The sequence below is a fragment of the Lissotriton helveticus genome, chromosome 4_1 (assembly GCF_964261635.1).
Source record: "Lissotriton helveticus chromosome 4_1, aLisHel1.1, whole genome shotgun sequence".
NCBI classification, from domain to species: Eukaryota; Metazoa; Chordata; class Amphibia; order Caudata; family Salamandridae; genus Lissotriton; species Lissotriton helveticus.
The window spans coordinates 423,667,227-423,682,595 of record NC_136063.1 but is presented as its reverse complement, the minus strand read 5'-3'; the positions used below and the strand labels follow the sequence as shown (position 1 = coordinate 423,682,595).

At 45.9% G+C, this 15,369-nt stretch overlaps 1 protein-coding gene across 1 annotated transcript in view; it reads right to left on the bottom strand.

The window, feature by feature from the left end:
- Window positions 1-15,369, bottom strand: part of STK3 (serine/threonine kinase 3) — a 968,587-nt gene that overhangs the window by 311,153 nt on the left and 642,065 nt on the right. Inside the window, exon 9 of the mRNA XM_078686976.1 lies at window positions 14,002-14,197. Within this exon, the coding sequence (XP_078543102.1) occupies window positions 14,002-14,197 (196 nt within the window). The remainder of the gene's footprint in view (window positions 1-14,001; window positions 14,198-15,369) is intronic.

Below are 15,369 nucleotides of genomic sequence, written 5' to 3'. Positions count from 1 at the left end.
CCTCGACGACGAGCGCCGACGTGCCTTAGATGATCCCTTCCTCGACGACGATCGCCTCCGTGGAGACGTCGACGGAGGTGTTACACTCTTCGAAGCCTGTCGACGTCGAGACGACGGCGAGTGTGATCTGTCTCTCGACGCCGACTGTCGCCTGGTTGACGGCGGCGGAGTTGACTCATGTCTTGAAGCCGAACCTCTCGTCGACGGCGATCTCGTGGCTTCTCTCGACGCCGATCGTCGCCTAGTTGACGACGGCGGAGCTTTCCTCGACGACGGCGAACCTCTTTTCGACGACGATTTCCTCATCGACGCCGATCTCGACGCCGACGGAGCTTTTTCTCTTGAACTGCCCATCAGATGTCGTTTTTTCAGCGCCGAGCCCGGTGCTGAGGTTGATGGACGTTCTGACTTGCCTTTGGAGGGAGTTCTGGGTCTCTTTGAACTCTTTCTCTCCGCAGATCTTCCTCTCATGGATTTCTGGGCCAGACTATAGAGTCTGTTCCTCTCTCTGTCTTTAAGTGTTCTGTCAGACAGCTTTTTACAATGAGAACAGTCTTTAGGATCATGATCCTCTGGCAAGCATAAAATACAGACCTCATGAGAGTCTGTTTTTGCCTTCTTGTGGCCACAAGAAGGGCAATCATCAAAAAGTGAGGGCATCCTGAAAGGAAAAACCTCACAAAAAATTGACTGCTAAGCAGTTATTTACTTGACTATGATGTGAAAAGTCAAAGTAAATCAAAAAAATTGTTCTTTAGAAGATTTTCTGACTGAAAAAGGCAGAAAAGTGTGGAGCTGTGTATCCAGGGTCCTTCCTGAAGGAGCCGGAAAGAACAACTGACCTAACTGTAACCCCTGAGGCATGATGGGAAGCTAGGGGCAGAGGTGCCTTAAAGGCACAGCGTCAGTTTTAGTGCATTCAGCTACAGGTTAGCTTTTCAGTCTTTTTAGACTGGGATTTTGCAATGCAGCCTGGGAGCTGTATATGCTTACAGTGTGTTATGAGAATTTCTACTGTTTTCTGTACATTAAAACAGTTTCTAAACAAGCATTGGTGTTGTTTCTCATGTTTCTAATACAGAATTCACTGTATTGTGGAAATTCTTCACTGCATATTCCAGCTCTATTGTTTATTTGGCTGCAATTGCTTATTTTTATATATATATATATTTATATATATATGTCTATAATATATGTGGGGCACATATAATATATTGTTTCCGGGGTCCCGCGCATGGGCGGGAATATTCTAATGCTTATGACTATTGATGAGGATCCCCTGGAAGAGAACAAGACATTCACGATTTAACAAATGTTGATCAGTAAGGTTTCGTTCAAGACAGAAGGGGCTCAGACAATATCAGTTTTATAAGAGGTGATATGCAAACCTCAAAATACAAAAACCACCACTTACTTCAAAGGCTGGACACAGAAAAGGCGCTTAGCCTCATTTAATTGAAATCTGGAAGAAACTGTGCACTGGATAAACATTTCCAAGTGAAGGAAATTCATTATATCAAGGTTCAACAGATAGAACCATCCAGACCATCATTCTTTCGAATGAAATGAAAATTCACGAAAGAACACACAGGGATACCTACAATTCCCACCATTACCTGGCTTACCCTAGAAGACTCTTGCAACAGTGATAACAATAGGTGGCATACAAAGCTTAAACACAAGAACTATGGAGTACAAATATCATGTGACTGCAGACTACATGCTAAAATTATTATTAAGTGCATTGTGATTAAGAGTTGTGGACATTTGTGGAACTTTTTCCTGCTATAAAATATACTAGTAAAAATCGACTGCAATGCCAATTTAAAAAATGATCTACAAAAAAAGACTAAGAGAAATGGTCCTTCAAATCGGAATCAAAACAACGTATTTATCAAGGCATCAGCTTCAATAAAGAAAACAATAAGGTAGACCCAGCCAATTTAAAGAAACCAAAATCAGACTTGGAAAGCATATACATTGTTCAAATCATCTGTGCAGCTAGAATATAATCTACCTGCACACCGAAAATATGTTTAACCAATTCATAAGATCACCAAGATGCAAACCCATGTACACAACAAAACAAAAACATGTTGAGCTGGTGGGTTTGGTTTCAGAACCTTAAATGCCATATAACCTTGGCCTTCACTCAATCTAGATGCTTGTTCACCCCAATCACAGATTTCAAACTCAATTCCGTGAAGACTGGACGCTGGTCTATAAATACCCCTTATTCATATTTTTTTATTTACAAAGTTTATAAATTGGAGGAAAAACTATAATCTAACACTAGACAGTAGGACATTTCCAAATAAATGCTTACAAGGCATCCGACTTCTATTTCTTGAAGCATACATTTGCAACAAGATGATAAAAGTGCCAGAGAAAGTCTTCAAATGGAAGAAATGAAAAAAAACTGAAACCTATTCACATTTAAATAAACTACAAATAATATAATTCTATTAAAAATGTCAAAACTCTCCTATAGGACTGCCACTAGATTTTTCCACCATGAAATTGAAAAGGCCCAAGCATCTTGTTATGAAGCAGTAATGATGGAGGTAGTTAATACTACAAAGGAATTCTTCTGCATTGTTAAGTCACTGGCCACCTTAAAAGGTGAAGACACATTGCCCTTGCTGAATGTAGTCCACTAAAATGATCCAGCAGCCTTCTTTCAAGACAAAGTGTCGGCTATTTACAATAGTCTACAACAGACCAAAAATGATTAGTCTAAGAGACAGGAATTTCAAGTGGTACATAAGGAAGGAGTATGGGTCAAATGTATCAAAGGGGTTTACCCATTCTGTGTCTATGGGAAAATGTGTTCAATGCTTAACCTCCTTAATATCTCTCTTGACACCGGTATAGTTCCCCAGGATTGGAAACATGCAGTGGTCAAGCTCTGTTAAACAAATCTCATCTTGACCCCCCAGTGCCCCGAGATCCAGCTCCTTGCGCCCAACTATGGGGAAAGTTCTTGAAATACACATCAACCTAACCCTTCCCAATATCTGGAGGAACACTCTCTCTCCTTAGTCCTACGCAGACCGGTTTCCGTCCCCAGCACAGCATGCAAACCGCCATACTTGCAGTAACGGAAGAGTTTAAATTTCTACTAGATAAAGGTGGTGCTGCTGCTCTTATACTGTGGATCATGAAACTCTGATGCTCAGGATGAGTGAAGTGTGAATTAAGGGTGGTGCATTGAACGGACTTTCATCTTTTTTTGGTTTAAATTTGTTTTATTGGTTTCAGAGAAAAACAAATGCATTGCATTAGGGTATTGAGTCCACGAGAGAATGCAAATGGCAGACTGAAGCAACCACTTTACATAAAGCTGCACATAACCTGCAAGGGCTGTCAGGCCCCACAAATGTCCTTGAGTTGCATCGCCATGAGGACTTGGGGATCTAGACAAGCATCTCCTATGAACCCAAGCTAAGAATAACAAAGCCAACAAACACCCCCCCCCGACCCCAACCAGTGTGCCGATGTGTGTGAGTTAGATATAGCGTAAGTGTGGAGCACTCACAGTGCCTCCGTCTCGGATTCTGCGGTGGCATGGTTTGCATCTGTTAGACAAAGTAGGCGGAGGTATCTCAGGCACGTTATTTCGTTGAATTCCTGGGATAAAAGTGTTAACAGTGGTTGCCAGATCATGTGGAAGGTGGCTGTGGTCTGCATGAGTGTGGCTTGAATGCATTCCATCCCCAGTGTGTACCAAAGTTTGTGCAACCAGCCTGTGTGAGTGGGCCGTGTGTTAGTCCCCCAAAGAGACAGGATATGTTGGGAGGCTGCCTGAAATGCCAGACCCATTTGTCGCCCCCTCAGGGACTTCAGCGGGAAAGTGAGTGTGTTCGGAAGTCCTAGAATGGTGTAGGCTGGGAACTGTGGGATTTCGGTGTCAAGGGAGGAGTCTATGTCATTGAGGACAGACGTCCAGTATGCCGTGACCTCTTTGCAGTCCCATAGAATGTGCGTCAGAGTACCTATCTCACCACACCCCCTCCAACAGGTCAAACTTCGAGATGGGTTGTCCCTATGTAAACTAGCTGGGGTTGGGTACCAATATGTGGTTAGCTCACGGCTGACTCCCTACCCACTGTGTTCCTAGCCGTATGGTTGGCCCTATAGTAAATTGACTGCCACTCCCGGGTCGTGAGCGTTCTCCCTAATTCCTCTTCCCATTGCCTCTGACCGGCCGATCGGTGTGTCTCGGAGGGAGGAAAAAGCATCTTATAGAGATCCGTAATCAAACCACGGTCCCATTCTTTTGTAACTAGCCATTTTTAAAATCCTGTCATTCGCTTACCAACTAAGGGACTAGTCTCGGGCTGTGTGAGCCAATGCTGGAGTTGGAAATATTGAAAGAGCTGTGACATCATAGAACTGTGACAGTGTGGATAGTGGTAGGAAGCCCTCTAAGTCAAAAAGATGCCCTGCCGATCTTCAGTTGGAGCCTCGCCATTGTGGAAACATGTGGGCGTCGGTAGCTGGAGGGAAATCTGGGTTATCCAGTAGAGGAGTTAGCGGAGACGGGAATGATGTGAGTTCCCGCTTGGTAGCCATTGAGTCCCAAACACCCAGTATTGTACGCGTAATGGGTGATTTCTGGAGGTAGCGCGGTCTGTGCGTGCGGCGGAGGAATGGTATTTTCCATAAGGAGGTCTGGGACATAGCCCTTACTTGGAAGAGCCACCTCTTCTCTGACTCGGGCCTGTACTATTCCACCAAATATCTTAGCTGTGCCCCTTGAAAGTATTGTTGCAAATTTGGAATCCCTATGCCCCCCTCATCCATCCCTCGAAAAGCTAATTGTCTGTTCATATGCGGTCTCTTCCCCACCCAGATAAAGTGCTGAATCGCCTCTTGCAGCGTCTTGATAGTCCCGGCCGGAGGTAGCACTGGAATAGTCTGAAAGATATATAGTATCTTGGGGAGTGCCGACATTTTCACAGCCGCAATTCTCCCTAGCAAGGACAATGGTTGTTTCTGCCATCGCCTAAGATTGCTATGGATCTGTGATGTTACTTTTGCGTAGTTTAGGGCCACCCTTTGTTCCGTGGACGGCATGAGGACTACACCTAGGTAGGGAAGTTGCAACTGAACTAGTAGTCCCCCTCCATACGTGGGTGCTCCGTGTTGTGTGTGGGCATTTTTACCAAGTGGTAATATCAGCAATTTCCCTCTATTCATCTTGAAGCCCGACACCATGCCGAAGGCCTCCACCTCTTCTAGAGCACCGAGCGCCTAGGACTGTCAAGCGCCGCCAATAGGTCGTCAGGACTGTCACTCGGCCGCCATTTCGCGGCGGCACCCCTCAGAGCCCAGCGCCGTGGTATGATGGCTTCCCGCTACGTTTGCTGCACCGCAATCGCGCTCCCCGTTTCTCTGGTGCTCCCAGCTCTGATCCTCATCAAAACGGGGCACAAGTGCTATGAAAAGGCCGGGATGGGAGACTCAGGACGGGGAGCCTCACGGTCTTGCTGCCTCGCAGGTCTCCATCTTGGCCACGCCCCCGACTATCATGTTTTTTGACAGAAATGACCTTTTAAATTTGAGAGCCACCATGTTAATCCAATGTCTTCCCTCTAAACTGTGGGGTTCCGCAGGGCTAAGCATTGAGGCCCACACTCTTTAATATTTGTCTGCGCCAACTGGCAGACATAGTGAGGGAATTTGGAGTGTTGATTATTTCCTATGCGGGTCACACCCAAGTGGTGGACTCCCTGTCTCCAGGAGCAGGTTCACAACAACAACTTATCCCATGCTTGGGAAAAGTGCCAAGCTGGATGGCAAGTTGCTCACTCAAGCTAAATGGAGACAAAACAGAGTTGATGCTGTTAGGAAATAAACAGATTCCACAAATAGACATCAGCTGGGCAAGGAACCTGGGAAGCCCACCCGGCCCTGCCTCTTCCATAAAGAGTTTAGGCATATGGCTAGATAGTTCGTTATCTATGGAGACCCAGGTAAAAAAAACAGACAGCCACCTGTTTTGGCTTAATTAGAAGGGTGAGGAAAGTTGTTAGATCTGATCCCCCCACAATTTAGGAGGTCAGTAGTCCAAGAGCTCATTCTTTCCCGTCTGGACTACGGGAACTGTTTGTATCTGGGCTCGCCTAAACAATTTATCCAGACACAACAGGTGGTCAAAAATGCGGCTGCAAGGATCATTTTCAAACTTCCCAAATATGTCTTGGTTAAGGATGCACTGGCCTCCTTGCACTTGTTACCAGAGGAGGATAGGATCAAATTTAAGACAATTCACCTAGCACACAGGAGAAATTATTAAAGGGCATACTTTGATCAGGAATCTTCTTGTACCCTACACCCCTAGCCGATCCTTAGGGTCCTCCAATGCACGGCGGGTAAAAGTGCAGCGAATACAAAGGGTCAGATGGGGAGGTAGGCCTTCTCGTACTTGGTACCAAAGCTGTGGAACTCATTCCACAGGAGCAGAGATTCGAAACAAATGAGTTAAGGTTCAGAAAAATTTTAAGAACCTGGGGCTTACCCTCTTCAGTCCTTGCAGTTGCATGCTAGCTGGCTTTCACTAAGAACTGGGAAGCCTTCAGGTAGTCATGAGCTATAAACATTTGCATTCAGTTTTTTTTATGTTGAGCTATGGAAATACTTACTATCAAAAAATATACGTCAACTTACTGTTACATACATTTAGGAAACCAATCTCCGAAATAAAGATAGCAAAGAAAACAATACCAAAAAGTTGAAAATTAAACATCAACTTTTTGATGGTGAACATGGCAAAACTGAGTCAAACTTACATTTACCATTAGCTTTAGGCAAGCTAAATGAAGCATAACATCCATTAGTGACAACAAATTAACTAATGTCTTTGCAAATCTTTGCAGATTTCGTCAGATTATTCTCCATAAATTCTTCTAGTCATTATTATTGTTGTTGTTTTAGCATGATTTACAATCTTATAAAATGCAATCAGTTTTGAAATCTCTGCTCATGTATCTCTATCTATGTGTATACTTATCATTTTACAAAATTACCCTTTTAACTCAAAACTGTATTTTTATATAGCAGGGAAAAGAATGGCTGTGTTTATCCTATTACAAAGAATTCTTTCTTGACCACTTCAAGGACTTTCTTCTCAGTTGAACACACCTACGCGTTTGGTTAACTTAGGGACGAAGAGTGACCATATAAATCCACAACATGTAGCTAATACAACACTCAACCTATACAAGCTGTAGAGCACTACTACAATTAAACTGTGCTTCAGAATTGCACACCATAAACCACATATAATTTTGTAAATTAGATTTATATGCAAAAAACTAAATGCCCTGATGTGATATTGTGTTCTTGTTGAACCTACAATTACCAAAATTAAAAAGGAAATCACCTTGATCCCAACATATGCAATTGATTTTATGCAGATTCTGTCTAATGCAGAAACGTTTAAAAACAATGAAAAACACACTGTATAGTGCCGGCTCGGTAATGCAATTTTTGATTTGTTTTGTGGACAAAGCAGCACAAGATGAAATACATTACAGTAGATAAAAGCATGGGTATAAAAATCGATTCATATGTGAGAAAATGTGATATAGTGAAATAGGAATGTTGGTCTTCAAGCTCAGTTGTGCAATTAGACTACATGTCCTCCACGTGGAGAATGGCCTTTGTATTTGTAACAGCCTAGGGGTACCCCACGGTTCTCCAGTCAAGAAGGGACATAATGCCATCTCCACCTCTCACCCATTATACCCTCTGCAGAAACCCGACACGGACATTGACATTTATGAGGAACACTGGCCCTTTAAGGACGGATGGAACAGCCAGTGGGAGGAGCCACGGCAGGAGACGGAATCGTTTTATGCCGGAGAAGACGAGTCAGAGGTGTGCTTGTTCACCAGGAGGAAGGAGGCGAGAGCGGAGAGCGAAGACGGAGTGCGAGACGGAGCAGAGCGGAGTTTTGAGACTTGGGACGCGACGAGAGCTGGAGGCGGAGAACCGGACGAAGAAGACGAGACGCCAGGAGGCCACCGACACCACGAGCCGCCCAGCCATACACCCGCGGGAGGTGTATGGCTCAGCCAGGTACGGGACAAACTCAGGGGCTGGGTAAAACGTTAACCTACTAGGACCGAGCTACAACGAGCGACCCCCCCCCCTTCTGTTCCAGGTGTACCTTTTCCCTGAGCACATTCTCCCCTTCACATCGGCTTTAGGATAATTGGTTGACACGTGTGTTTGGTCCTCACTCCCTTTCCCTTTGAACACGGTGAAGGCACCGGATAAGAAACTGATACGTGCTATCTTTTCTCCCACATACCCCACCTGAACGGCAAGACGGAGACGGACGAGGCGGTTACGAGGAGAAGAGTAGACAGAGACCCGAAGACATCGTCATCAGAATCGGGGAGGAGGAAGACTGCAAGGAGTCGCTCGCCTAGGAAACAGACTCTAGTCAAGAAGAAAAGCTCAGACTCCTTGTATTCAAAAATAAACCCCACTAAAACGAAGATCAGTGTATTGCCTATTCTTCCCGCAACTGTAACAGTGGTGGAGAATGCGGGCATAGGCACCATCTGTGGAACAAAGATGGAAACGATAGTAAACCAGCTAGTAAAAGGTCAAGAACGGCTTGAGTGGGTGTTAGAACAACACTTGAACTCGGCACAAGCAGATAGAGAAGCCATCAAAAAAACCCTGGAAGAGAGAACGGGACAACCATGGACTGATCCCGTAGCTAGAGATGGAACCACGGAGAGAACAGTAACACATGGAACGCCCGCTGTTTCTTTACAAAAATACCGAACCGGAGAAGACCCGGATGCATTTTTGTTAAATTTTGAACGGGCCGCCCGAGCCTGTGGTTGGCCAGTGACCAAATGGCCGTTTTTTTTGGCACCCCTATTAGGAGGAGAAGCACAAGCCGCTTATCAAGTGGCTAATCCTACAGGTAACACTACATATGCGGAAATAAAAAGAATAATTCTTGATCATTTGGGATTGGACCCAGAAGCATACAGGATAAAATTTAGAAAAGAAAGGGGATCGGTAGGGGAAAATCCTAAGACATTGTTTGTCCGTCTTAAAATGGCCGCGGACAAATGGCTAACCCCCGCTACAAGCAGCAAGGAAGAAATACTCGACCGTATTTATTTAGAACAATTCTTAGAAGCCCTCCCATATGCCACCCAAAAATGGCTACAGCAACATCATAGTTTGACAACCGCCCAAGCAGTAGAAATGGCTTCATCTTTTTCGAGGGCTCAACCAAAAGGTTTTCCATTCGAACAGGAACGAGAAAAAAAAAATATAATAATAGGAAGAACGGAAAAAATTGTTCCACGAGTTAGAGAGGCACCACGCCCTCGGACATGGAGAACTGACAACAATATCACTTCCGGACCACAATGTTTTGAATGTGGCCAATGGGGTCACATTGCGAGGATGTGCCCGAAAAAACGACACGAAGACGAACCGATGGAGGTCGGCTACCTCCCCAAGGCAGTACTGTTTTCAGCTGAACTCGGCGGCTCCTTTAGAGTAAGTGTTACTGCCAATGGGTTCCCTCTGTTGGCATTACTAGACTCGGGATGTCGCCAATCTGTGATCAAGTCATCATATGTAAATCCAAAGCAATACATTACGAAAGGGGTGGTTAACATTAAATGCGTTCATGGTGATATCAGACCATACCCAATCGCTGACATTGTCATTGTCTCATCAGCAGGAACCTCACCCGAAGTAAGAGTAGGCGTGATGGACAGTTTACCGGAAGACCTAATAATAGGGACGGACAACCCTGGCTTCTTAAACATGTTCAAAGACAAATTGGAAAAACACGGTCAGGACAGAGAAGTTGAAGTAGACCAGGTGGTCCAGCCCAAAGTACACTCCCTTAGTTTTGTGAAACTAACTCAGTATGCGAGTTCTCCCAAAAAGGGTTCAGCTAAGGCAGCAGGGTATGATCTTTGTAGCGCCTACGATTATGTGATACCAAGTAAAGAGAAAGCAGTGATACAAACAGACTTACAAATTGCCGTCCCCACAGGATCCTACGGCAGGATAGCCCCCCGGTCAGGCTTAGCTGCAAAATATTTTATTGACGTAGGGGCAGGGGTTATAGATGAAGATTTCAGGGGTAACGTAGCCGTACTCCTCTTTAACTTTGGGCCTGACTCATTTAAGGTAACACGAGGGGATCGAATTGCCCAACTAATTTGTGAGAGAATAGCCTGTACGGAATTGAAGGAAGTGGAAAAGTTGGACGACACCGACCGGGGGTCTAGAGGGTTTGGATCCACTGGAGTACATACCGGGACGGTACATGCGGTTCTTCCTCATGACCCGTGGGTGATGGATAAGAGCTTCAAATTCGCCCAGATTAGTGACCCAACGCTCATGAATGCATGGGAACAGGCACACCAGAGGGAGGTGGGGTCAAAAAAATTTCCTGGCTTCATCATTAAGGATGACCTGTTATAAAGGATAGGGTGTGATGGTGACCCTGCCCAACTTTTAGTACCGGTCGCATTCCGAGACCAGGTCCTTTTTTTTTGCGCACAGTCACCTTGTTGCCGGCCACTCGGGCGCTGAAAAGACAACCCAGAACATCCTACGACAGTTTTTCTGGCCCGGAATTTATAAAGACGCCGAGTCATTCTGCCGACAATGTGATATTTGCCAGCGGATGAATATGGTTAGACCCCCCGCTGTGCCATTGCAACCCTTGCCGGTTATAGGAAAGCCTTTCGAGAGGGTCGGCATGGACCTGATTGGTCCTTTGCCGAAAACGAAAAAGGGGTTTCAACACATCTTGGTCGTGGTTGACTATGCCACGCGGTTTCCAGAAGCTTTTCCCTTGTCGGTTGCCAATTCTAAACAGGTTGGGGACAAAATGATCGAATTGTTTAGCAGAGTCGGTTTCCCTAAGGAAATTCTGACCGACCAGGGCACACCATTCGTTTCTAAATTGATGAGAGAAATTTGTAGTACGTTGCACATCCACCAGATTCGGACCTCAGTCTACCACCCTCAGACGGACGGACTGGTGGAACGTTACAACCGTACTATTAAATCTACTCTCCGCAAAATGATGGAAGTTAGTGGCTCTGATTGGGACAGGATGCTTCCGCTTGCGTTATATGCAATTAGGATTCAAAAACAGAGTAGCTTGGGCGTATCGGCTTTTGAGTTACTGTACGGCCGCCAACCCCGCTCCTTACTAGAAATGACCAGGGATGCTTGGGTCAACGAACAAAATGAAGAGGTTACAGCAACACTGGATTACGCAACGGCTCTGAAATCCAATCTAGGTAAGGTGAGGGAGCTGGCGAGGGACCACCTTTTGGTTAGCCAAACCAACCAGAAACGTGCTTATGACAGGGGCAAGAAGTGGAGGCAACTTCAAGTGGGGGATTGGGCGTTGGTTCTTTTGCCATCTTCCACACACAAATTTAAGGCCGAGTGGATGGGCCCCTATAAAGTTGTGGAGGTCATTGGGCGCACTAGTTATAGACTACAAGTGGCTCCGAGCAAACTACAGTCCTATCACATTAATCTTTTAAAAAAATGGCTAGGGCCGCCTCCTGCCGAGATTCACGTGGCTGATGGAGCTGGGTCAGATAGCTCTACCATTGACCTCCTTGTGCATAATGAGGAATTGCAAGACCGAAAACAGTCGGAACTGAGAATGACTCTGTGTACATTTCAAGATGTGTTCTCTAGCCGGCCGGGGAGGACCTCTATGGCGGAACATTGCATTGACACTCCTCCTGGCAAGAAGGTTAGGATTAAGCCCTACAGGGTCCCCGAAGCCAGAAGGGCGACTATTAAACAGGAAGTGGAGGAAATGCTTCGCTTAGGAGTGATACGGCCATCGAAGAGCGACTGGTCCAGCCCCATTGTGATGGTACCGAAACCTGATGGCAGTAGAAGGTTTTGTATGGACTTTCGGGCACTAAATGAAATCTCGCTCTTCGATGCGTACCCCATTCCGAGGGTCGATGAATTAATTGAAAAGTTGGGAAATGCCAAATATATTTCAACCCTTGATTTAACTAAAGGGTATTGGCAGGTCCCCTTACGTCAGGAAGATATAAAAAAAACAGCATTCTCAACTGAGGAGGGCCATTTTGAATTTACTGTCTTGCCTTTTGGCCTACATGGGGCGCCGGCTACATTTCAGCGCTTAATGAACAAGGTATTGGCAGGCCTGACGGACTTTACATCGGCCTATCTGGACGATATTGTTATATATAGCCCAGATTGGCAATCTCACCTGCGACATCTGTCCACAGTGCTGAACACTCTGAGAAAGGCCGGCCTCACCGTAAATGCAAAAAAATTTAAATTGGCATTTCAAAAGGTCAAATACCTTGGCTATGTGTTGGGGCATGGTCTGATAGAGCCACAGATTGAAAAAGTGAGGGCCATTGCTGACACCCCGTTCCCAGCAACTAGGAGAGAGATGAGATCTTTTTTAGGGCTAGTGGGCTACTATAGAAGATTTATTCCGCAATTTGCTGATATTGCAGCCCCTCTTACTGATGCACTGAAGGACAAGGGCAAGTCATCTTCGCCGGTACTTCCTAATAACTTGATGCAGGAGGCCTTTCACACTCTAAAAACCATCATTACTTCAACACCAGTGTTGTCATCCCCTGATTTTTCTCGCCCTTTCTCGTTGCACACGGATGCTTCGGACTACGGGATTGGAGCAGTTCTTTCCCAGATAGGGTCCGATGGGCTAGACCACCCGATTCTATACGTGAGCAGGAAGCTTTTTCCCAGGGAGTTGAAGTATGCGACAATAGAAAAGGAATGCCTCGCGATCAAGTGGGCCGTTGAAAAACTGGCGTACTACCTCGAGGGACGACGGTTTAATCTATACACCGATCATGCTCCTCTGCTATGGATGGCCCGAAATAAATCTAAAAACGACAGGGTTCTGCGATGGTTTTTGTCGCTTCAGCCTTATACTTTTTCTGTCCACCACCGGAGGGGTTGTGAAAATGTGGGAGCCGACTTTCTGTCACGTCACCCACTCACCGATCGTGAGTGTCCGGAGGGGGAGGTATGTAACAGCCTAGGGGTACCCCACGGTTCTCCAGTCAAGAAGGGACATAATGCCATCTCCACCTCTCACCCATTATACCCTCTGCAGAAACCCGACACGGACATTGACATTTATGAGGAACACTGGCCCTTTAAGGACGGATGGAACAGCCAGTGGGAGGAGCCACGGCAGGAGACGGAATCGTTTTATGCCGGAGAAGACGAGTCAGAGGTGTGCTTGTTCACCAGGAGGAAGGAGGCGAGAGCGGAGAGCGAAGACGGAGTGCGAGACGGAGCAGAGCGGAGTTTTGAGACTTGGGACGCGACGAGAGCTGGAGGCGGAGAACCGGACGAAGAAGACGAGACGCCAGGAGGCCACCGACACCACGAGCCGCCCAGCCATACACCCGCGGGAGGTGTATGGCTCAGCCAGGTACGGGACAAACTCAGGGGCTGGGTAAAACGTTAACCTACTAGGACCGAGCTACAACGAGCGACCCACCCCCTTCTGTTCCAGGTGTACCTTTTCCCTGAGCACATTCTCCCCTTCACATCGGCTTTAGGATAATTGGTTGACACGTGTGTTTGGTCCTCACTCCCTTTCCCTTTGAACACGGTGAAGGCACCGGATAAGAAACTGATACGTGCTATCTTTTCTCCCACATACCCCACCTGAACGGCAAGACGGAGACGGACGAGGCGGTTACGAGGAGAAGAGTAGACAGAGACCCGAAGACATCGTCATCAGAATCGGGGAGGAGGAAGACTGCAAGGAGTCGCTCGCCTAGGAAACAGACTCTAGTCAAGAAGAAAAGCTCAGACTCCTTGTATTCAAAAATAAACCCCACTAAAACGAAGATCAGTGTATTGCCTATTCTTCCCGCAACTGTAACAGTATTACATACTGGTAGCGCGAGGAATGGTAAAGAAGGAAGAACAAAACCTTACTTTTCATAGTTCCATCTTCTTCTTCTTCATCGTCGTCACTATTAATAACCATAGTTCCCAAGTCTGATTCTAGCATTGTGCTGTTATGTTCTATCATTGTCTGTGCACTTTCACTCATTGTGCTTGTAGCCCTCATGGTACCCGCACTTTCAGAGCTGGTCTTCACCATTGTGTGGGAATCCAATTCATCTTCGTCCTGTAAAAAAATGACAAATAAATATCAAATACAATACAGTAGTGTAGCTTAAAGAAACACTACACACTATTAAATAAATACTACTCATAGTTTTCACTATTGTGTTTTCTGTTTCGCCTAAAAACAAGTTCCTTGTTAAATAGATTTTTTTTTAAAACACTACAAAACTATCACAAAAACCAGCAACAATCAAACCACCAACATAAAAAAAATCTAAAGCATACAATCATGCTATACAAGTCATTCATCACATCATCAGTTTTCGAGTAACTTAGCGAACAGAATCTGCTCTTGCATAATAGTTTTAATATGTTCGTCAACCTAATAGGCACAGAAATGGACTACAAGGTTGTAGACTTTATTTTCGCTTCTGAATAATAAAGTGTTATGTTCATGTTTGCTTACATGTGTATGTTTTAGCTTCCCAAAAAATCTCTCTGTGTCAACACTCAATTAAGAACAAGCATTTGCAATGCAATAGGTCTCGCATTAGGAAATTGTGAGCTATTGGTATTGTAAATGACACATTTTTTTAATATGTGTTGGCTTTGAAAATATATAAATTAATAGCATCGTTATTCACAAAGCCAATAGCTTACACTTTCCTAATGAGAGTCATATTGGCTATGGCAATGCTTGTTGGTAGCAAGCAAGGACAGTGCTGTTGTGGTGCTGAGTGATGATGTGGTTGGGCTGAGTGATGTGGTGGTGTCCACGAGTGATGTGGTGGTGTCCCCGAGTGATGTGGCGGTGTCCCTGAGTGATAGAGGGTGGAGTTGGAGGGTGGAGTTGGAGGGTGGAGTTGGAGGGTGGAGTTGGAGGGTGGAGTTGGAGGGTGGAGTTGGAGGGTGGAGTTGGAGTTGGAGGGTGGAGTTGGAGGGTGGAGTTGGAGGGTGGAGTTGGAGGGTGGAGTTGGAGGGTGGAGTTGGAGGGTGGAGGTGGAGTTGGAGGGTGGAGGTGGAGTTGGAGGGTGGAGGTGGAGTTGGAGGGTAGAGTTGGAGGGTGGAGTTGGAGGGTGGAGTTGGAGGGTGGAGTTGGATGGTGGAGTTGGAGGGTGGAGTTGGAGGGTGGAGTTGGAGGGTGGAGTTGGAGGGTGGAGCTGGAGTTGGAGGTGGAGTTGGAGGTGGAGTTGGAGTTGGAGGGTGGAGTTGGAGTTGGAGGGTGGAGTTGGA